The sequence below is a fragment of the Aspergillus novofumigatus genome (assembly GCF_002847465.1).
Source record: "Aspergillus novofumigatus IBT 16806 chromosome Unknown P174scaffold_1, whole genome shotgun sequence".
Taxonomy (NCBI): Eukaryota; Fungi; Ascomycota; class Eurotiomycetes; order Eurotiales; family Aspergillaceae; genus Aspergillus; species Aspergillus novofumigatus.
In genome coordinates, this window is record NW_020194274.1 from 96,781 (window position 1) to 118,991 (window position 22,211).

Below are 22,211 nucleotides of genomic sequence, written 5' to 3' on the forward strand. Positions count from 1 at the left end.
GCTGTCCACAGAAGGCGTAGGGTAATAAAAGCAACGGCGAGACTGATCAACTGACCGGCCACCAATCAACTTCTTCTTGTTTAGCAGTCGCGAAATAGCCAATATGCAGTCTTTCAGACGCGCTAACTACCATTTATCAAGACACACATCGCGGGGGCTGTCCACGGCATGTCAAGGATTGGGCCTCAAGATCAACGCCAATAGATTATGGGAAACGCTACATGAGACGTGTCAGTGGGGAGCTGCTCATCGTCATGGCGAGTACGTGAATTGTCATCTTCCGGTTGAAGGGTAGAGCTTATTCCGAATAGGAGCCCGACAGACACTGGGATGGCTCGTCTCACGCTGGATGACAACGATGCACGTGTGCGGCGATGGTTCGCCGCAGAAGTCGAAAAACTCGGATGTTCGCTGTCCATAGATCAGATGGGGAACATGTTTGCACGCCAGAAAGGCAAGTCCCAGTCATCTGCTCCCATGATCGCCATGGGAAGCCACCTTGATACCCAGCCACGGGGCGGTCGGTACGATGGCATTCTGGGGGTGATGGCGGCGCTGGAAGTGCTACGGACAATGAAGGAGAACGGATTCCAGACCAACTACGACGTTGGGGTTGTCAATTGGACGAAGTGAGACCCTGCTCCCTAGACCTCTCCTCGTACTTCTTCTAAATGACTGCAGCGAAGAAGGAGCTCGATTCCCCAAGTCAATGTGCTCCTCTGGCGTTTGGGCTGGCGCCATCCCGATCGAAAAAGCCTGGAATCTGCGTGACATACGTGATTCAAGTGTCACGCTAAAATCCGAGCTCGAGAGACACGGATTTCTCGGCCAAATGGAGTGCTCACACACTGCGTATCCCCTCGCTGCTCATTTTGAGCTGCATATCGAACAGGGCCCCATTCTACAAGAGACAGGACGTTCTATTGGCATCGTTCAGGGCGCACAGGGATACAGGTGGTTTACTTTTACAGTCAAGGGACGCGATGCACACACAGGCACGACGCCCTTGAGCGCCCGTCAGGATCCCCTACTTGCAGCCTCGCGAATGATTGCAGCGTCGAATGACATCGCTCAAAAGCACAATGCTCTTGCTTCGACTGGGATCTTCAGGATTCCTCCTAACGCATCAACTAATACGGTTGCATCCGAGGTTTCCTTCACGCTTGATATCCGACACCCGCAGGATAGCGTGGTACATGCAGTGCAAGAAGAATGTCTACTGGCCTTCTCTGCCATTGCGGCCCAGGACGGAAAAGGAGTCACCTTCGACTGGACGTTGGACACCGATTCCCCGGCTGTGAAGTTTGATCAGGGGTGCCTTGAGTCCATCCAGGCAGCGGCCAACCACCTCGTTGGTCCCGAGCAGTGGATGAACATATCCAGTGGCGCTGGCCACGATAGCGTGCATACCAGCCATCACTGTCCGACTGCCATGATTTTTGTGCCCTGCCGCGATGGCGTCAGTCACCATCCGACGGAATATTGTACCCCCGAGCACTGGTAAATGGTTGTTCTTATTCTGTCGTAGTTGGATGCTAACTCTCATAGTGCATTGGGTGCTCAAACCCTGCTTGAGGCTGTGGTTCACTACGACCGGACCAAGGCGCAAAACATTTGAATAATGAATTGAGTGAATTAAAGTCAGTTAGCAAAGAAGTGGACTTACATATTCTATAATAGACTCGCAAATATAGAGTCTGGAGCACCCTACTGAATGGTGCAGGCATATGTTGCCTATCAGAGAGCCTGGTGATTTTTATGCAACATAACCAGAAGTGTCCATATCCAAAATATTCAGAATGGCTGACAACAGGGACTGCACCAGGGAACGTTTCATCCACCCTTTTCATCTCAGTCAAGCTTTTCTTCCTTTCTGTGCCATTATTCCCCACTCCCAAGAATGTTCATAGAAGGCGCTTTTTGTCGCGAGAAGGCACAGAGACCCACTCATAAGACAGCTCAAAATTTTTAATTTACATATATGTACACAGCACTGATCATAGGTCCATGCATATCCTGCTTAATTATTGCAACAATCTTTTCCCCTGGCAAAATGTCTCGTCGCCCAATATACTTCAATCCCTTGGCGGCGGACGAGCGCTGCGATTCCTCGACCATCCAAGGCCTCAATCATTTCCATCATTCTCTCCCTGATTACTGTCCAACACCCTTGGTCTCACTCCCTGAAATTGCAGCCGAGTTAGGTGTCAAGGCGGTTTTCGTAAAGGACGAAACCAACCGCTTCGGACTGCCTTCCTTTAAGGTCTTGGGCGCATCATGGGGATGCTATCGCTCTGTGGTGTCTCATCTGGGACTATCACCGACTGCCGCTCTTGAAGGTGTGAAGCAGCGGCTCCAGGAAAGCCCCGTCACTTTCTTTGCAGCTACCGAGGGAAACCATGGACGAGCGGTCGCCTTTATGGCAAGGCAGCTCGGAGTGACCGCCCGAATCTTCGTCCCTGCATCCATGGACGAGGGGACGCGTAAACGTATTGCATCGGAGGGCGCTGAGGTCTTCATCAGCGATGGCGACTACGATCAAGCGGTCAAAGAGGCATGGGTCGCATCACGGAACGACCGTGGACTACTGGTCCAAGACACCGCATTCGATGGATACGAAGAGGTCCCGGCATGGATTGTGGAGGGGTACTCGACAATGATGACGGAGATCGATGAACAGCTAAGGCAGCATAATCTGCAAAGCACCTTGACTGTTACCCCTGTGGGTGTCGGAAGTCTGGCGCATGCCGTAGTCAGACATTGCAAGTCTCGGACGACCCCGATTGCGGTTGTGGCTGTTGAGCCGGACAGCGGACCGTGTCTGATCAACAGCCTCCAGGCTGGCAAGATGGTCACAGTCAAGTCTTCCGAAACGATCATGAATGGAATGAATTGTGGCACGGTGTCAGCCACGGCGTGGCCCGATCTGCAACGAGTAGTTGATGCTGCAGCCACCGTTTCATCGTATGAGAGTCACTGCGCGGTTCAGTATTTGGCATCTCATAACGTACGCGCTGGTCCTTGTGGCGGAGCATCCTTGGCTGCCATCCGATGGTTGAAAGGGTCAGGCCAGGCCGCATCACTACTGCATAGGGACGCTGTGGTGGTGCTTCTTTGCACTGAAGGTGCCCGCCCGTACCCCCTTCCTCGCGATGTGGCCGTCGAGGACGTTGTGGGTTTGACGCAAACTCTGACACAAATCAACTCATCCAACCCTACACTATCTGTGGCGGACGGCGTGGGAGAGACTGAGATCGCCGACTACCTCGCGGCCTGGTTCGCTCATCGTGGGATAGAGTGCCATCACGTCGAGTCGGTTGCCGGTCGGCCATCCATCGTCGGGGTATTGCGCGGGAGTGGCGGCGGTCAGTCGTTGATGTTCAACGGTCATATTGACACTGTCAGTTTGACTAGCTACGAGCAAGACCCGTTGTCTGGCCACCTGGGCGAGAAGGAAGGCAAGCCAGTGATTTTTGGACGGGGTAGTCTGGACATGAAGGGTGGACTGGCTGCTTCTCTGGCAGCTCTCGCAGCGATCAAAGCCAGTGGTCGCACCCTTCGGGGAGATGTCATTGTGGCAGCTGTATCCGATGAGGAAGACGCTTCCCAGGGAACACGCGATATTATTGCCGCAGGATGGCGTGCCGATGCAGCAGTGGTTCCTGAGCCCACCATGGGGGCAATCGCAATTGCGCATAAAGGGTTCGTGTGGGTGGAAGTGGACATTCTGGGTGTCGCCGCGCACGGCTCGGATCCTCAAGCGGGAGAAGACGCGATCCTTCACGCGGGTTGGTTCTTGCAGTCTCTGGAGCAGTATCAGAAGCGACTGCCCGTCGACGATACTCTGGGACAGGCCTCTCTACATTGTGGGCTGATCAAGGGAGGTCAGGAACCTTCTTCGTATCCGGAGCGTTGCACCATCACCATCGAGTTCCGGACGATTCCCGCCCAATCCAACGAGTCTATCCTTGAGGACATGAACGCTTTGTTAAGCGACATTGCAAAAGAGAAGCCTCGCTTCCGATATGCTCCGCCGCGCCTCACTGTTTCGCGCCCGACACAGAAGCTCCCTGCGGACCACCCTCTAGTCCAAAAGACTATGGCATGTGCCACTGGGGTCTTGGGATACTGTCCTGAAGTGGTCAGTGTACCGTTCTGGTGCGACGCGGCTCTATTAAGTGAAGCGGGAGTCCCTGCAATCGTATATGGTCCATCAGGAGCCGGACTGCACAGCAAGGAGGAATGGGTGGAGGTTGACAGTCTCCAGAGGATGAGCAGAATTTTCGAAAAGTTGATCCAAGAATTCTGTGCTTGAAACTTGAAGTTTATGGATTATAGATTTGTAGGAACTGTATATAGATGGACAGTTGGAAGAAAAGATGGATCTATCTTTCAACTTCGAAGTGACTAGAACTCTTCTGATCTGGACTACCATTCCATCTCCAGATGCATATACAAGTACGTGAGGTCGTTAAAACGTCCTTGTTTATTGGACGGCAGAAATTCATGCATGGCCGTGGCTTTGCGGTAGTCCTTCACCGACGCATTCAGATCGATATTGAGAACGTAACGGGAGTCCGATAGCAGGGGGCGGGCGTATGCTATTACCTAAAGTACTTACTGATGCTCATCCGGTGGTTTTATCTTATACTTAAATAGAAGGAATGCACCTTGCCAGTTACTTCATGGTAAGCTGGACAGTTACGGCGGCTGAGGGACATGCCTCTAAGCAGCGAACTTCGCAGTTCAGCCGGAAGAACCAGTTTGGACGCGCTTCTGGCGTCTACTCCAGGCCTTGCTCAACTTAGCCAGAGGCTCCTGATATTCAGGGCACCCTGGTGGAGACTATTCTCCAGGCACATCACAAGACCGTAAAGGACACCTGGCCTTTCAGGAGCTTGCTGCATACGCTCAACTAAACAGGGTCAAGCTATTTGAGAGACCGAAGTCCATCTGGCAGGAGCTTACTGTGGATGAAGAGTCTCGAAAGAACCAAGATGAGCCAGGCAATACTGAACGTCGTCCAAGTGCAGCGTTTGGAGAGGTCAAAGGATCCATACAGATGTACTGGCGTGTCTGACATAAACAACGGCAAACAGTAAATATAGACTTAGGCACTCTGCTTGCAATTGATGCCAGCAATATCCATATAACATGTCCTGTTCATGTTTTGTTTCGGCTTTTTTGAAGCGGTTGACATTGGACGGTAACACGTGATATGTCAGACGAACTAACTGCTTGGCTGAACGGTTCTGGGAGTCACATGACTTTCATGAGTCTTACTCTGACCTTCTCACGAAGAGGGGAGTGAGTGCTCGTCAATATTATCGACTCTTCATCTGCGCATCGTAATATGGCCTGATTACAGTCACTATCAATAGGCATAAGCATAATGGATCATCCAGATTATCTGAACTCCTTGTCCTCACATCCCGCTCCTAATCCGGCGGAGAATGGCACATGGTTTAATGCCGATGACACGGTTGATACCACTTTATTCAGCAACAACCTTCAACATGATTCTACGCTTGATGTGAACCAGCTGAATGACATGTACTATCTGTCATCCGGGTCTGCAAATGATGAGTGGCTAAGCTGGTTTGACGCCAACGGTCCAGATACCCCGGAACTGTTTCCGTCCCCTACGAGGCAGGACCCTGGAGTCTTGCAAGCTGCCACTACAACGACCAGGGATACACGGTCGGAAATGCAAAATCAGACCCCTGCTATAGCCTCGCAAAGCATGTCAAACGTCACTCAGTGGCTAGATGGTGCCTACTGCCCTCCACAGCCCTGCAGCTACTGCCGGAAACACCGGCTGCAGTGCCTCATCATCCGTACCACACCAGCGAATCCGAATCCGGTAACCTCTTGTTCCAGCTGTGTCGCTTTATTTCGGGAGTGCAGCCTGGCCCGCGGAGAAAAGCGCCAACCATCACGGTTCGAGACGCTCTCTCCCGTGTTGGGCCACCTGCATGGTGTCACCGAACTGGAGGAAGACGAGGTACGCGGTGACGCATATCATGATCGGATATTGCTAACTAGGATGCAGGGAGAGCAAGCAGAGGCATCGGTACCAGACATCAGCTGCGCAGACACGCAGAAGGAGTCAAAACAGTTCGTCAGAAGAGGCGTCCGGATATTGAAGGAATGGTTTCGCGACCACCATGATTTCCCATATCCTTCTGAAGAGGAGAAAGCGCGCTTGGTTCGTGAGACTGGATTTTCACGAAAGCGCATGTCAACATGGTTTGCCAATGCACGCCGCCGCCAGAAGGATAGATTTGAAACTCCTCCAGCTGCTCAAATCTGCCGCTCTGGATCTCCAATGCCAGCGAGCCGGCTGACCCTCATGACGCCGATGGAAAGATGGCAGAATTCACCCCCGGAGGAGGAAGCGGTACCGGAGTCAGTCATCATGAATGCCATCTCTTCTTGTGAGGTAGCACCTTCAGAGCACGAAGCCGCCATGTTCGATTCGTTCCTGAATCTCGACGAGACATTGTCGCATCTCGGTTCTTCTGTCTCTAGCATGGGAAGTAGACACTCAGAGAGCTCGACAAGCGTCTCATCCGCATGGAGCCACCGCTCCGGAGACAGCTCGCTACCGTTCCCGCTGCATCACCCACGTCCGCGGGCCCGGCACAGAAGAACTAGGCCTAGAGGCTCAATGAACGAAGGGCAATACCAATGTACTTTCTGCACCCAGTCCTTCAAGAAGAAGCATGATTGGCTCCGACACGAGAAGAGCGTTCATCTCCAGCTTGACGCATGGGTCTGCACTCCGGATGTCAACGAACTCCGGCCGGGCAACTTACCGTCGGAATGTCGATTCTGTGATCATAACGCGCCATCTATCGATCACTGGAATGACCACGAGTTTGAGGTGTGCGCGCAGAAGCCCGTAGCAGATCGTTCTTTCAGTCGGAAGGACTATCTATGGCAGCATTTACGCAAGTTTCATGGATGTACCAAGCTGCCCGTTGACAGTCTGGATCAGTGGCGTAGTGCTGGGAGCGACGTCCGTAGTCGCTGTGGATTCTGTAATGCGTCATTGCCCACCTGGACAGCCCGAGGGGATCATCTCGCCGATCATTTCAAGCAAGGGTGCCGCATGCATCAGTGGGTTGGTGACTGGGGATTAGATCCGCACATGTTGGGTGCCCTGCAGAACGCCATTTTACCATTTGAGCGGACCATGGAAGCTACAACAGATTTCCCTCTGTCTGCTGGCTGAGTTCCCTCGAGCGGTCTCAATGTATTGTTCTGCATCGTCCAAGGCATACTATCATCCAGCTCATCTGCTTCTTGGGTTGATCTTGATATCCCTATGGATTGCAAGTATTAGGTGAAAGACCAGCGTTCATATGGGTCTCTCTTCATCAAATCAAAACTCATCAATGGTGCCTGTGTGGCATTCCTAGCTACTGTACAATATGGTATTTCCTGAAATTAACCTCAAAACCACATAGAGGTTTCATGACATTAACATTACATTCGTGACCACAAATCATTTGCCGGGTTCATAACATGCATTCCTAATAAAATCTCGACAAAAGACTGCTCCTACTGGAAAGCCGCCGGTACTCATCCATGGCTGGACTGACAGGCTTCGGCATATCGTCGACTTCCATCGAGGCCATGGAGCGACTGGCTCTCATCGAGGCCGGCCGCACATTCTGTTCGGCCTTGGTCCGGATATAATAATGCTCATCCTCCTCCTCCATAGCCACATAGAACCGCTCGTTGAGCTGGCGACCGTGCGGTCCTGCACCACACGCCCCTTGCAGCTGCGCGGTGGCCGGGCTGTTCATCGCCAACGCGAACAGATTCTGAGGTTCCGTAAAGTCGGTGATTTGTCGTCCACGCACCTCGAACAGCATGAACGCGAGAATGATGGCACTTGTCAAAAAGGCAAACACCAGGACCAGATAGAACACGTTCTGCCATTGCTCCGTGCCCCCGGAAGCATATCCCACGGCGCGAACTGTGGCCTCGAAATACTGCGGAACGGGTTCGGCGAGTGCAGAGGAGTCGTTATCGGTCTTGGTGTAGTTAAAGAATTGCACAAAGGGGGCATTCCTCGACCCAAGGAGCAGGGTACTGCCTGCCAGAACCGCAAGCGCCTCGCCGACCGATGGTAACTTGGGGTCAAGCGAATAGGTCTTTGTTCGATTATCGAGGGCCGGAAGGAACTGCATCAGGAGGCGAGCATTGCTGGCGCGGCCGTCGGTGATACCCGAATTCAAACTCAATGATTTCGCCCACTCGTCAGCCACGTTCTTCCAGTTGCCATCCCACACTCCGTCAAGGGCACTCTGATTGCGGTGATTATACTGCAAGGGATTCGCAGGATTCTCGCACCTGGTTGAAAAGGAAGCTCCACTGGCGGCCGCCGAATACCTGGTCGAACACACCGGGGACAATTTCGCCTTGAGTGCGCACAGCACATAAGGCGGTGTCATGGATTTATTTGGCGCTGCTCCGAGGATGTAAATGGCGTTTGTGGGCCAAAAACCAGTGCTATTGGTGATGGTATTGTTGGCTAGGGGCAACTTGCCAAACACAGGAGGCGTCTGCTTTATCTCGGCGTTGGCGTTGGGATCCCACCCGAAGAGGTCATCGACGACCGTTCGATTAAACCAGTCGACGGCGACGTTTGTGTGTCCCTCGTAATCCCAGGTCAGTGGGTCGAAGTTGTGCCCGCCAGGCCACCTCTCGTATACTAAGGGAGTGAGCTCCTCGTCCGTCATCCCTACACAGAGGACGTTGATGGCCGGAGAGGGCACCGAGGCCTCAATCTCGAAGTTGCCTTCGCCGGTCACATCGGCCGGCTGGCGGATGCCATTCCGCGGGTCGGTCGCGGCGGCGATAACTCCTGCATGAGGCATTGCGGCGGTGACGTTGTTGACCATTCGACCGTACTTGAGCGACAATTCGGTCATATTGCCAATGTCAATCCAGCTTCCTGTCACGGTAGTGTTATCGTATAGCGAGCCGGTCGGGGGTGGCCGCGCTGCGAGGTTTGACGTCGTCCGGTTCTTCCTCTTAGCCAGGTCGCTCCAAGCAGAGATGTACGCCTGGTAGTTGTGGTACGCCTGTCCGACCAGTTCCAGGTCCAAACAGGTACTTCCTGCCGCTTCCGGGTCCATGGCCAGAGTGACGGGGGTCGAGCAATGAATTTTGAGGTATTTCGGGTTGGCGAATTCGGTGGACACGTTTCCGACCAAGACCCGAGGTTCGATGGGGCCCATCCGCAGTTTGGGCGCAACTATTACCATCAGTTATGCACGTCTTGTTTTCATCAGAGCAAACCCCTACCTAGTGCCTCTGCTGCGGTGGTGTAAAGCATGGCCACCAACGTCGCGGTCAACGTGATCAGGCCCAGCACCGTGAGCGCTGAGTACCGCACAGTCTCCCAGTGCACAATGAGAGAGCCTGGCTGCATGATCCAGGTACGCATGCTCATGTCGGAGATAGTAATCCCCGCGACCCCTTGGTGATCGCCCGACGACTCAAGACTTGCCCCAGAAACGCGACGCAGACAGTCACGTACGACAGCTCAATGGTCTTGGCGAAAAGTGCACTAAGTAGGCTGGCTGTGGAAGGCGCCAGGCCACCCTCTTCACCGATCTTTTTGTCATAGCGCGGCTTGACCAGCGCGAGCACCAGGTAGATGCCGGAGAAAATGGTGGAGTAGATCGCGAGGACCAGGATTGTGATGGGAACCCATGACAGCCGCTTCTGGACTATACCCTGGTGTGTTGGACATTTTATATATTCCGGCGAATGCGGCAATAGTGTCGTCCGCGACGTCTGGTCCTGCAATGGCGACGGCTCCGAGGGTTCGGGATACGGGGATTTGGTCGCGAGGTCGCCGTCGTCGTCGGCGTCATCGGGAGACTTATACGGGGATGGAGGGAAGGTATTGGTGATTCCTAGGCCAAACGTGGTCCCGCGTTGTGCGGGTGGTGAAGCGGGGTCTTCGTTTGTAGAAGAGGCGGGCTGATAGCGGATATAGTCTCGGTCGGGTGAAGGACTGCGGTCAAAGGGATTCCACGATTTGGATGGGAATGAGTCGTCTTCATTATCATTATGATCATTATTATTAGTGGTGTCGTCTCGACGAAGCAACTCGGACAACGGAGGCAGAAGATATTGCTCCGACTGCTGCGATTCGGACGCCATGACGGGGCTGTTCTGAATTATCTGAAGCGACAGTAGGGAGTGTGATGGATGGAAGCGACTGTAGTTGAGGTCATAATGCAAGAATGCCAGGAATATCAGAGAACTCCTACACTACGTTTCTGGTGATGCTGTTGGGGGGGTGTAGGACAGAAAAGCGGACTGTGCCACCGCCAGCGGAAGCGTAAGATTAAGTACCTCCACGGGTGAACTGTCCGATGAGCAGGGATAAGCACTCGAGCTGAAATCTGTGACCAATTGAAATGCTCTGGATTTAAGCCACGCGGTCTGGGCGCTGTTGGACCTTCTGAGACCGGTTCGTGGTTGTTTGAGTCTCGGAATACTCCGCAGATAACGATGCAAGTACTCTGTCCTTTTAACATCTTCAGCAATGGATTCTGTCTCTTGATTTATTTCCGTTTCAGCCCTGTATATACCCTTCTATTGTACTACAGTCTGCTGTAGTTCGCCATAGCACTGCTGGACTATTCTCAAAATAGGTTGTACGACCCATAACGGGTGATCAGCTTCGAGGCTTGAGAGTCAGAGTCAGGGTAACGGGGCTCAGCCTTGCGCATCGTACACAGAAACAGGAAAGGATCAGCCCATCGCAAGGAAACTAACCTGCTCCGCTCGTGCTAGGCTCTAGGTTCGTGTATTATTAATCTCGTAGACTTCTCATTTCCTTTGTCCTACCTTAGTCTATTCACTTGACTCTGAGGCTGTTTTCCATCCCCAACAACTTCAATTCTCTACACTGAAAATGACAATACCACGGGGTAGGACCATGGAAGTAAGTATACATCCAAACCACTAAGAGAGTGCGCAGTTGGATTATAGTTCCCGAAACCCTATTATTCAAGCTTAAATAGGCCTTCAATACATCTCTAGTTATATATAGTACAGTTGTGTGCTGGCCCTTGCTCTACCCAACCAGTTCCGTGCTTAAGCTGTACCTGCTTATCTTAGAGGTTATTGGAAAGGAGACGTCACTCATAGGAACGACGGCTTCTAATTGAGATAAAAATAATTTCCAAGAGAAGTTACTCGAATTATTTGTGGTTGTGATGTTTATCTCGCAATAACCGCTGCTAATGATATCCCGTACATCCACAACCTGTTTTCAATCCCCCGACACTCTTGATGCCTTTCAAAGAAGGCTCCAGAACTTAGCATCTACTACTGGAGCATTGCCGAAGGGGGATTCAATCGAGTTTTTCTCCCCACGTTCGGTGATGGATTCGAGGCCCATTGCCAAGGTTCCATATCAAATCGCGGGGCCCACGCAATACGCGACCGTCAGCGAAGCGGCCACTCTCCAATATCTTCACTCCAAAGGTATGCTTGTACCCAAGGTATACGGATATTCCTCCTGAACTTCAAGCTGCGTTGTGCACTTCCATCGCCGAGAATAACCGTGATTGGCCCAACTGCGGATTACATGTTTTGCCATAGGAAGCGAGCTGGTCTCAATCTTTACCGTGGACCTTGTACGTTCATCTCATAGTTGGAATCTCAAGATGTCCAGTTTCTGACTATTGCTGCAGGGATTGACCCTAAGAAGTACCTTGCCTCGATTGCAGCGAAATAAATTGAATGGACCCGGCAGTATGGAAAGCCGGTCCAGCTTGGCTTTCCGCATAATGGAGTCTTTCCCGGGGAGAAATTCCCAGAGGATTACCTCTGCCTTCTAGATAAATACCTTACATTGGCGCAGTATCTACTTCCAGACGAACCTGATAACCCGCTTGATCGGCCAACTCTCCGCCATCCAGGTATGTATCGTCCATTGAATATACAGTCGAGCAACAGTACTGACAAGTTGAGATTTGAACCCGAATAATATCTTCATTTCACCCGACTCCGATGCCATCTTTTGTATCGTCGACTGGCAGCATGCAACGGTCGAGCCGCGTCTGCTGGTTGCTGGCCATTTCCTCGCGCATTCGAAAACCCAGACCCTGAACAAACCCCCGAGCTAAACGAACCATCTCTTCCATTGGACTACGAATCACTTTCAGCCCATGAAAAGGCTGAAGCTGATATACTGTATCGTCGGCGTCTGCTCTTTTATTACTACCGTATCTTCAATGGTCATTTCAACAAGGCACATCTCGAAGCTCTTCGTGACCCGATCCTTCTGCCGCGTCAACACCTTGTGGATCGGGCTGGCAGACAATGGAACGGGAATCCCATGACGTTGAAACGGGCATTAGTGCGCACGGTCGAGTACTGGCCTCATTTACCCGATACGAAGGGACTGTCGTGCCCGGTGCAGTTCACCGGCGCTGAATTGGAGGGCTTTCATGAGCAGGAACAGCGGTGGTTTGACTTGAACAAGTTTGTGAATCATTGGCGGGACCAGATTGGCGGTGTAAATAAAGATGGCTGGACCAGCAATGAACAGTATGAGTGAGGCTGTACAGAAAATTGCTGAGCGTAAGGCTTCTCTTGTGGCTAGTGCGGAGAGGGACGAGGGGGATATTCGTCGCTTGGAGAAAAGGGTGGTTGTTCAGAGCTCGTGAGGAGATTAGTTGATATAATAGAGAATGTCTTTCGTCCATAATATTGATGATTATGTGCTTCTGCCCACCTTCCAGTCGGTTGGGATTGTACCATTTGGGTACAAGTTGATAAAGTGGCGGTGCGGTGCCTTTCTCCACCTGCATTTAGCCGTTACAACTTACCCCTCTCCATCAGAGATGTTGACATCTGTGCATCAATAAAGACGAATCATTCTTGACTCAGCTTGATTCCAGATCGTTGATCTTCAATATGACTCAATTAGAACTTGTCACCGACCCTGATGATCTGAATGAGTTTCATATTACAGCTGGACTGTCTAGCCTCAACACTGGAGGCTCGCGGGCCCCACCAGACCCAGCACTGCGGACGCGGAAGGTGAAGCTGGTTTTACTACAGCCTCTAGCCAAGCCTGATATGCTTGCAGCCTGCCGTAATCCCGTTTCTCGCGTCACTCGCAGATCCACTGGTAGTGTCGATGGCGCTTCCACTTGCGAGTTTCTCGATATCCGACCCCTCAGTAAGGCGTGGAGACAGGCAACGATGAAAGTCCCGCCCTTTTCTCACTTGATATTTGATCTTACCCTACCAAAAGCCAATGAAGGACGCAATGACTCCTTTCGGAAAGTGTACTGGGACATCGGCATTCCCCAAGGCGACACGCTCAGTGTTGAGGTGCGGGACGTTATGAATCTGGTCGTCACCATCGCCACCGAGACGAGGATACGAACCAAGGGTAGCGTGTATTTCGAAATCGTTTATGACGAGGCTGAAGGGGTAGCGCCTAGGGTATTGACCCGTCTAGACAAGCAGCTTCTTGCTCTTCAGCAGTTTCCTGGGAAGAAAGATGTGGAAAGGGCGAATGGTCACTGATATAATGGGTTACTGATGCTTCCTTGCAAGTGGGCTGGTCGGGCGCGAAAGGGTGTATCTTTGACATTATTATGATGGACAGAATTATTGTCTATATCCGCGCAAGTCAAGGAACGCGATGCTGCAGCCATTAGAACATGATCTGTATTTGAGCACTGACAACGCTATCTAGCTACCTAGTTATTCTTGTCCATTCATAGATGTACTATCTATCACTCTTTCCTCATGCTACCTACCTCCACTGCGCATATCCACACCTAGTACTTCCGGAATGCGATTCGAAAAGCGCAAGCTGTCAGGAACATCATCCCGGCCGTCACAGACCATAGCACCACAAGTAAAGGATCCTTAGCCAGCGGCGACAAAGCCATTCCTAACAGATATCCGACTCCAGCAGTGCTGATATAGCACGCCTGTAGAACCGACTTCATGCTCTTCGGGGCATGCAAATACGTGCACTTTGATCCAGTGGGCCAGCAAAACACCTCGGCCAGGGCGATGATCACAAAAGTCGGTAGCTGAAGCAAAACATGCACTTGGTTCGGGGTGCGGCCACCTGATGCAGCGCACGACAGTGGATGGGAGTAACATGGACCGGAGCGATAGATGATTGCCTGCACGACTGCGGAATACGCCATGGCCACGGACATGATGAAGAATCCCAGACTGATGCGGTTGACGGGGCTGAAGTGGATCTTGCGTCGTCGGAGAAGAGGATAGAGCTGTTTCTGGATGAGCACGCCGAAAATCACGTAGGGGATCGGGTTCGACGTCTTGATCAGGTCATTGGGGATGCCGTGGGTTTCCATCTGTCCGGCTTGCGAGATTGAGACTTGAGCACCCTGTCCCATGCATACCCAGAAAATGGGCCATCCAATGCTGCTGCCGTTAGCTGCTACATCGCGATGACGGGGATCGGGGAGGAATACCAGATTTTGAATGCAGACAGGGCACTCCGAAGCTCAGAAATAAAGTCCTTGTCCCATGGCACCACTCGCTGGTGCTTCTCTAGCTGGTACTCTGGCCGAGCGGCGTCCAAGCTGAAGCCATCCCGGGTAGCATACCATAGGCAGCGAGCTGCACGTGGAAGAACAGAGCCTTGTGGGACAGGATGAACTATCGAACCCCAGGATCAGCAATTAACACTAGCTGACATACGGAAATTCCTTGCTGCCATACCAAACTTTGGTCTTGCTAAATGGACAATCACCACGGCAAGTACGACGGCACACAGACCCAGCAGGTACGCGGACCAGAAGCCAATATACTTTTCCATCAACGTGGTAGCAATGATCCCCAGTGACCCGACATTCACCATCCTAGAATTACCATCTATCTGTCAGTAACACAGTCATCCAGTATTGGCACTATCGTTCATCATACCAAAAGTACACATTGTAGATATACTGGATGGTCAGTTCGCGACTTTCGACCACCCGCTGGCCATTCTTCCTGATCCTTATCCGCATAGTTTGCTCTGTATATTGGTCCGCTGAACAAGCAGTAAGTGTCGTCCCTTGAATTGGTGAGCATAAAGTTGAGGACTTACCAATGAAAGGCTGTACTGAAGCTTGAACACCGCCCAGTCCCACAGCGATCAGAATACTTCCAAATATGAACCCTATACGAGAAACGCCGCTCTTCATCTCGGAGGGAAATGAAGTGCCGAACAGGATTGCAGACCCTAGAGCATAGATTCTGCAAGCCAAGTCGTTAGAAGAGGTCCGACAAGCCAGAATGAAGTCCAGAAGTACCCAGTGAAGATCTGCAAAGCTTTATATCTCCCTAGACGTCCATCAACCAGGATTGACGCCGGCAATGACAACAGATTCACTGTAACGGTGAAAGCCAAATTGACCGTGGTAGCATGAGTCTTTCCTAATCCCATCGCGCCAGGTATGAGGTCATCTAGGCTGTTCTGGAGATAGTTCTCTATACAATATAGTACCAGAAGGCCAGTAATTTAGGTGTCTGCACCACTCTAGAGTTCAAACAGCTTCTGTACTTACGGAAGAGACTCTGTGTGCCATAGTACGCAAACCGCTCTGCCATTCCAATCGTTGCAGCAAGCCAAACCCGCGCCGGCAGGCAGGCAGTGACATGTTCCATATCCCGGATCTCATCTTCAGTCGCCGCTTCGCTGCCTGGTGCTGTGGACAATGGAGCGATGTATGCTGCTTGTCCTTTTTCAGCTTTGTCCTCCATAGCTGAGTCCAGTCTCAGGGCCATGTTGGTAGAGTGTCACGAAGTGATAGTGTGTGCTATCTTCTAGATTTTCCTTTGATACTACCCGCATTAAATACGTTATCTCATCTATAGAAATGCCCGGAATTCAACGGCGTTGGACGGAGTTCGGGATAGCTTCAATGGACAAGTCCATTGTCAGGGACTAGGTATACCGGTTTACGGACTAACGCATCGGTATAGTATAGTTCAAATCCGGTTGCAAGCTACAATCCTAGGCCCAAGACACAATTCAACAACAGCATCGTACAGAGTCATATATGGGTGCTCCTTGCACAAGTAGTAATCTACTCTCATAGCAGCCCTGATAGCAAGGCTAAAGCCTTGGATTATAGGAAGTATCCAAGCAGCTCAATACAAAGTATACCTCTCCGGAGAGAAGGTCGAGTATCTGCATTGAAGTAGTAATACATCCATAATAATGCAAATCCCTCCATCGAGTCAAGGACCCCGTTCAGATCCGTTAACGTAGGAGATGCCACTAATATCCCAAGATCCCTGTCAACATTCGTAATTCCACTAGAACTGACTGTCAGTATTTATAGAGATTTGCCTCGTATTTCTGTTATGGAGACAACAATACATTAACCGATATTCTGGTCCCTCGGGGCTGTGGTGAGCGTATATACTTGCCCCGCCAACCCCGCAACTCGTCCATTCCGCCAGCCGCCCTCGCTTCTTAGCACTGGGCTCAGGATGGATTATGGAATGAGTCGGACTTCACATCTCCGTCGCATCTGCGGTCCTCCAATATGGCCATCACTATCGATACAGCAAGGGAAACAGATGCTCCTCGCATCGCCGATATTCACATGGCGGCATTTCACACCAACGGCATGCTGCTGGCCCAGTTTCCCACGCCGGCCGTGCGAAAGGGGCTATGGACGTCGCTAGTCGACAAAGTCATCAAAGAGATTCGAGATCCGCAATGGGAGGTACTAGTGGTTAGAGAGGATGATGATCGAGTTGTCAGCTTTGCCAAATGGTGTCTTCCCGTTTCTGAGTCGGCGGTGTATGAGGAAGAGCCATGGGTGTGGCCTGAGGGCACCAATATGGCTATTTTGAACGCTTGGACGGAGAAGGTCGAGCAGGCAGCGGACGAAATAATGGGGAGAACACCATGCTATCGTACGTTTTGTGCGATCCGGTTATCTGATTGACGATTGCTTACAGCGTCCAGGCCTTAGCTTTATTGCGACTGACCCATCTTATGCACTGCGTGGAGCAGGGTCCCTGTTGGTCAACTGGGGAATTGAACGCAGCAAGAAAGAGAACATTCCTATTGCTCTGGAAAGCACGCTGGCTGCTGTACCATTCTACCAGAGCTTTGGATTTCAAACAGAGGCGCGAATCTCCATGCCACTGGAAGGCATCGGAAAGGATGGTGAAACAATCCTGTACGAGGAAGAATGTCTTACATATAGACCTAAGACTAGACCATACTTTGAATAAAGAACCATACAAACTAAATTGACTAGCACCAGCCGTATTTCTCATTCAAGAGCCAATTGAGCGAGTACGGCTTTCCACTCCCCTCGCCATACCATTGCAGACAGGGTATGCTGTCTTGTGTCCGTTGCTTGCGCTGGAACGGGATACCCGATAGTTGTATTGCCCTCTCCAGAGAGTGCGACGGATTCCAGAGCTTGATCTTGTGCAGATCCCATTCCGCGGCTTCTGCCTGAGCAGCTCGTATAACCTCTCTCACGCTCGTGACTTGTTCATAGGTGAGATCGTCGTCGGCGTCGAAACTCAGGGTTGCACCCTCCATGACAAATCGGAGAATGTACAGCGTGTTCTCGGAGAGGCTTTTGTCTGGATGATTATAGAAACGGTGCGTCCAGATGGCCCAGACAAATTGTCCGGGTTCTCCGCTCATGGCGCCTTTTACAAGCGGTGCTCTACCAAAGAGCTTCTGCGTCACAAACTCCTCCTTGCTGTGATGCCATAGCATATGGTCGTGGTCTGGGAGAATAAGCAACCGGGTCATATTATTCGTTGAAAAACGCGACATGGTGTGTCCAAGTCTCGCCACGTCGACGGCACAGAGCCTGGCTACATCCTCAGCATAGACAGGCAACGCAGTGTGCTGTACCACAGCAGGTTCAAATTCGATATGGTCGCTCGGAAATGGATGCCATCCCAGGCTTTTATAGAATCTGGGCTGAATGTCCGAGAAGAGTACACTGGCCACACATTTCTTTCCCGCACACTGCCAAGAGGGAAGTGTCTTGCTCAGCTCCTCGAGCAGTCTCGAGGCATATCCCCGTCCTCGATAGTCTGGATTGCAGTAGACGCTCGCAATGCCGTGGACAACCACAAGTTGATTAGCTTCCGTTCCATCACTGATCAGTGACAGTTTGCGAAACGTCTCACAGGATGCGAGTATCGGTCGTTGATTTGGCGCAAGGTTTCGATCCACCAGAATCCACTGCGTCATGCCCTTGTTGCGGGCCAGAGGAACTGACATGAGATACGCAGACTCTTCCAGATATTGAGGAATGGTAAGAGCATCCTTCCACTCATTCGATGTCAATTGCCAGATGCGAAGATTCTCCTCGTCCGTGGGATGGCTGAGATGAAGATTCGGAGATGTGGAATCTGGGAGCATTTGCTCCTCAGATTGAGAAGTGACGACGGGCACTGCAACCGGAGTCATCCTGATCTTATCTTTAACAATATCGAAGAATATGTGGATGAATCTCGAGGTGCATTCCAACAAAGGGATTGTGGCATCGGTTTGACCCAATGAAACGACTAAAATGCTCGGCGGTTAGAAGGCCCCTCTCGTTGGTTGATGCATGTAAAGAGGAAGATGATTGGCACGAATAACTCGAAACGGTGACCTGCAATGCAGCCCGAGCCCCTTTTTGCTTATTTTAGTGTCGTGCAGCCATGGTGACCCCAATTATTTGGCGCACAGCTCTGTGCCTATCTCCTCTTGCCAGCCGTCGGCCTGCCCCTCCACGAATCCTGCTATCCTTCTGAGATCACGCAGTTCCTTATGCGCTCAGCCATTGGCAGAGTACACTATCTCGAGTCAGGGGCATCAATCGTGCCGCGCATTTACCAGTCCAGCCGCTGGGTTTGGGTTAGATCCTCCCATGCTCTACGGCCAGAGGTTTCCCACTCCTGCAAAGCACCACGCATGTTTTCACCCTTTGAGCAGCTGGATCGTCCTTGTTGGAACTACAGTCTCTAACGTCCAGCTCGAAGAATTGGTCGTAATGTAGCTAAAGGATGGATCCGATCACCACTATCGGACTGCTTGGCTCAATAGCCAACCTCATCACCATCACCGGAGAGACAATTCAGCTGGTAAGAAGCTTCAAGGATGGCGAGCGCGAACTAGCGGATTTATCCAACCAGCTATCACTTTTTGAAGAGAACCTCAAAGGATTTGACCGGGTCTTCCGAAGTCGTCGGGTTGTCCACCAGATCTCTGTGGAAACCGTGAAGAATGGCATTGACGAGAGTTACACGACGCTGAAGGACTTGCAGAAGCGACTTAAGCAAATCGCCAGGTCCGAGAGCTCAACTATCAGACGTATGAGATGGGTTCAGCACAAGTCGAGCCTCGAGAGGATTGATGGCCGCATCAAGAGCCAGTGTGCAATGTTGCACAGCCTGGTCTCGGTCGCTCAAATGTTCGTCATCTTAGCGGCTAAATAGGAACCGGTGTACTAACTCATATGCTCTCAGGGAAATGATGTTAGCCATGTGTAGCCAGAATCCTCAGCTTCTCGAGATCTGCTCCAACGTTGCAGAGGAGATGGCGAGAGACACGATTGACAGGCCTGATATTCCTCTGCTTCGCACGCCTACCGATCCTGCACCGACAGTCGACTGCCGACCGTCCGCATACCAGGAAGAAAACATGAGAGCGGTCACGAGAAACTCTGTCTCATCGACCAATTCGTCAGACGGCTCATTACTGGCACCTGGAGCGTGGAATATGCCTCGACGGAGCTCTTCATCGACTGGGTCAAGCATCGGCAGCTCAGCAGGATCACCAGCGACATCCATATTTTCGAGTCTCGATGATTCAGCCTCGTCAATCACTGTCCCAGATCAAGATGAAAATATACAAAGGCCCTGTCCTGTACGCGCCAACAGAGCTAGGAGTGCCGACACAGATGCCCTGGTGATTCGCCGCGCCTGTCGATTCGACTGCTACTGCCGATGCCACAAGCAAAGCGTGGAGGTTTCCAACGCCCTCTTCTCCAAGTTCAACTCTAACATATTCAAGCAATCCAAAGCTGCACGGATCGAATGCTCTGAGCCAGACTGTGCGGGCGCAACATACTCACAGACCCGAGTTTTACCATCCGCTTTCTTCCATCGAGCCGTTTCTCGTTTGGCTTCGATGCAGGGAGTTAGGATCAGATACAATCTGAACACATATCGAATGGTGCCAGAAGGATCTGATGCAATGCGATACGTCAAACATGGCAACCTGGACAAGCTGAAGATGTCCATTTCATCCCGGGAGGCCACACCCTGGGATACGGCCCCTGATGGATGGTCTCTCTTACATGTACGCTCCCCCTCTTACCTTTTCACCGATTTAAACGCTAACATTTAGTAGACCGCGGTCTATGCAAGACAGTTACCGACCGTAAAATATCTCTGCAACATCGGCGTGGATACTGAAGTCGCAGACCTTGGAGCTAGGTCCGCCAACCCCAATGATTGCAGATGATGGTACAAAAACTGACTGCAACAAAGAAAACCGGTCGACCTAGCGATTCTCAAGTCACTAACCGCAGACGCAACCGAAGTGGAGAAAGAAATTGTGCGCATATTCGCCAAAGACGACGACTACCTCGAAGACTTCGAATTCACCCCGATCCACATCGCCGTTCTAGATCTCTACGACCCCAGCGACCCGGAGCGGCCGAAGCTGGAGGACCTGATTGAATTCGTGGATAATGCGAATAATGCTCCGCCGGGGACAAACTGGGCACGATGGAAGAGTCGATACCAAAAACGATCCCCGTTGTATGCTGCCATCATCGAGCAGTTCCGCGTGTCCGCCTTGGAGGGCGACAGCGCGCGCAAAGTGATCCATAATCTCCTCGACCAGAAGGACCGAAAATTCCACTGGACGCCCCTGCATTGGGCCGCGGTGACCAATCGGGCCGACAAGATGAGGATCCTCGTCGAACATGGCGCCGATCCCTTCATCCAGTCCAACCTGAATGCGAATATCATCCATGCCGCGGTCGAGTCGAATGCGTTGCAGAGTTTGGCCTACGCACTCGAGCTGAGCCGATGCTATCCGGAGCAGTTGAACATCAATCAGCCCAATGTCTGGGGAGAGTCGCCGCTGATGATGGCCGCGCAGGGGTGTTTAGTGGATTGCGTCCGGTTGTTGCTGGCCGAGGGAGCTGATCGCGCAGTAAGACAGGAGAATCAACAGGTGGCGCTTCATTACGCGGGATTATCTTCTCGAGGAGAAAGCAGACGGCAGACAGTTGCCCTGCTCTGCCAGAACAGCGGACAAGACTCATTGCCTATCAACTCGCAGGACGAGGATGGACGACCGCCACTGTTCGACCTTCTGGATGATGCGATATGCGTGGAGGAGTTGATACGCAATGGTGCCGATCTAAGCATACAGGACATAACAGGGAAGAACGTATACCATCATGTATGCATACAGGATGAGAGCGAGTCTCTCAGGACCCTCATACGGCTATGCCCGAGCACCGCCCTGTTGAAGCAAAAAGACCGGGACGGGAACACTCCACTCACCGAAGCACTGCAGCACGAAAGTACGAGGAGCGCAATGATTCTTCTTGACTCTGACGACGTTGGCGATGTGTACGGAGGAGATGGATGGGCAGCGGTTCACTATGCAACCAAGGCCGGAGATCCGCGGCTGTTGGAGAAGGTGCTACAGCATTCAAGCTACAGGAAAGGAATGAGAACTCGCGATGGGAAAACAGCCCAAGTAATTGCGATGGAGTCTGGGACATGGTGTGGACAAGTAAAGGAACTCTTGAGGAAGTATAACTTGCTGGCATGAGTCTACGATGTGACATGATATCCTGTAGATATTCTGATGTAACTTTAGTGTCTATTGGCTTGATACATTTCAACGAACGGGGAATCTTATGAGTCCCGACAGAACTCTTCTCGACTGGGTCAAGCATTGGAAGTGAAGCTCAGCAGCATTACCAGCGACGTTCCCATCCTCCAGCCTCGATAAGTCAGTTCGTGAATAGTAAATTTAGCCGATGTGCTGGCGCCATTGCAGCATCCAATAAGCTATGAGAGCCTGGGTTAGCTGCGGACGATTCCGAGACTACGGACTACAGACCGACCCGGACATAGCAACGTGCATAAAGTGATCGACATGAATGGGAACAGCTGGAGAGATC

The 22,211-nt window shown here is 51.7% G+C and overlaps 10 protein-coding genes across 10 annotated transcripts; 7 read left to right on the top strand and 3 right to left on the bottom strand.

Annotated features, from left to right (window-relative positions):
• Positions 1 to 103: 103 nt before the first annotated feature.
• On the top strand, positions 104 to 1,618 carry P174DRAFT_455700 (M20 family metallo-hydrolase; the record flags this gene model as incomplete). Its single annotated transcript, XM_024829347.1, has 4 exons — positions 104 to 261; positions 312 to 629; positions 682 to 1,500; positions 1,549 to 1,618. The coding sequence occupies 4 exons, from the start codon at positions 104 to 106 to the stop codon at positions 1,616 to 1,618; spliced, it is 1,365 nt and encodes a 454-aa protein (XP_024686493.1).
• Positions 1,619 to 2,053: 435 nt separating this feature from the next.
• P174DRAFT_426257 (putative diaminopropionate ammonia-lyase) lies at positions 2,054 to 4,315 on the top strand (the record flags this gene model as incomplete). The annotated part of the gene is made up of 1 exon (XM_024825369.1): positions 2,054 to 4,315. The coding sequence occupies one exon, from the start codon at positions 2,054 to 2,056 to the stop codon at positions 4,313 to 4,315; it is 2,262 nt and encodes a 753-aa protein (XP_024686494.1).
• A 1,077-nt stretch (positions 4,316 to 5,392) lies between these two features.
• P174DRAFT_381090 (homeobox domain-containing protein) lies at positions 5,393 to 7,237 on the top strand (the record flags this gene model as incomplete). The annotated part of the gene is made up of 2 exons (XM_024823055.1): positions 5,393 to 6,004; positions 6,053 to 7,237. 2 exons carry the CDS (start codon positions 5,393 to 5,395, stop codon positions 7,235 to 7,237), a joined length of 1,797 nt encoding a protein of 598 aa, XP_024686495.1.
• Positions 7,238 to 7,391: 154 nt separating this feature from the next.
• On the bottom strand, positions 7,392 to 10,334 carry P174DRAFT_436347 (uncharacterized protein). The gene is made up of 3 exons (XM_024826016.1): positions 9,494 to 10,334; positions 9,322 to 9,464; positions 7,392 to 9,271 (listed from the first exon to the last, which is right to left on the bottom strand). The coding sequence occupies exons 1-3, from the start codon at positions 10,186 to 10,188 to the stop codon at positions 7,539 to 7,541; spliced, it is 2,571 nt and encodes an 856-aa protein (XP_024686496.1). The 5' UTR covers positions 10,189 to 10,334; the 3' UTR covers positions 7,392 to 7,538.
• Positions 10,335 to 11,279: 945 nt separating this feature from the next.
• On the top strand, positions 11,280 to 12,601 carry P174DRAFT_426260 (uncharacterized protein; the record flags this gene model as incomplete). Its single annotated transcript, XM_024825370.1, has 4 exons — positions 11,280 to 11,523; positions 11,641 to 11,675; positions 11,795 to 11,960; positions 12,081 to 12,601. The coding sequence occupies 4 exons, from the start codon at positions 11,280 to 11,282 to the stop codon at positions 12,599 to 12,601; spliced, it is 966 nt and encodes a 321-aa protein (XP_024686497.1).
• Positions 12,602 to 12,907: 306 nt separating this feature from the next.
• Positions 12,908 to 13,770, top strand: P174DRAFT_436349 (uncharacterized protein). The gene has a single exon (XM_024826017.1). The coding sequence runs from the start codon at positions 12,961 to 12,963 to the stop codon at positions 13,579 to 13,581; it is 621 nt and encodes a 206-aa protein (XP_024686498.1). The 5' UTR covers positions 12,908 to 12,960; the 3' UTR covers positions 13,582 to 13,770.
• A 68-nt stretch (positions 13,771 to 13,838) lies between these two features.
• On the bottom strand, positions 13,839 to 15,786 carry P174DRAFT_361255 (uncharacterized protein; the record flags this gene model as incomplete). Its single annotated transcript, XM_024821772.1, has 7 exons — positions 13,839 to 14,460; positions 14,511 to 14,697; positions 14,761 to 14,900; positions 14,965 to 15,073; positions 15,131 to 15,279; positions 15,336 to 15,513; positions 15,600 to 15,786. 7 exons carry the CDS (start codon positions 15,784 to 15,786, stop codon positions 13,839 to 13,841), a joined length of 1,572 nt encoding a protein of 523 aa, XP_024686499.1.
• A 791-nt stretch (positions 15,787 to 16,577) lies between these two features.
• P174DRAFT_426263 (GNAT family N-acetyltransferase) lies at positions 16,578 to 17,277 on the top strand (the record flags this gene model as incomplete). Its single annotated transcript, XM_024825371.1, has 2 exons — positions 16,578 to 16,953; positions 17,006 to 17,277. The coding sequence occupies 2 exons, from the start codon at positions 16,578 to 16,580 to the stop codon at positions 17,275 to 17,277; spliced, it is 648 nt and encodes a 215-aa protein (XP_024686500.1).
• Positions 17,216 to 18,528, bottom strand: P174DRAFT_436350 (GNAT family N-acetyltransferase). Its single transcript, XM_024826018.1, has one exon. It carries the CDS (start codon positions 18,482 to 18,484, stop codon positions 17,300 to 17,302), a length of 1,185 nt encoding a protein of 394 aa, XP_024686501.1. The 5' UTR covers positions 18,485 to 18,528; the 3' UTR covers positions 17,216 to 17,299.
• A 235-nt stretch (positions 18,529 to 18,763) lies between these two features.
• P174DRAFT_381101 (ankyrin repeat protein) lies at positions 18,764 to 21,938 on the top strand. The gene is made up of 4 exons (XM_024823056.1): positions 18,764 to 19,472; positions 19,528 to 20,362; positions 20,414 to 20,499; positions 20,554 to 21,938. The coding sequence occupies exons 1-4, from the start codon at positions 19,066 to 19,068 to the stop codon at positions 21,854 to 21,856; spliced, it is 2,631 nt and encodes an 876-aa protein (XP_024686502.1). The 5' UTR covers positions 18,764 to 19,065; the 3' UTR covers positions 21,857 to 21,938.
• Positions 21,939 to 22,211: the final 273 nt, after the last annotated feature.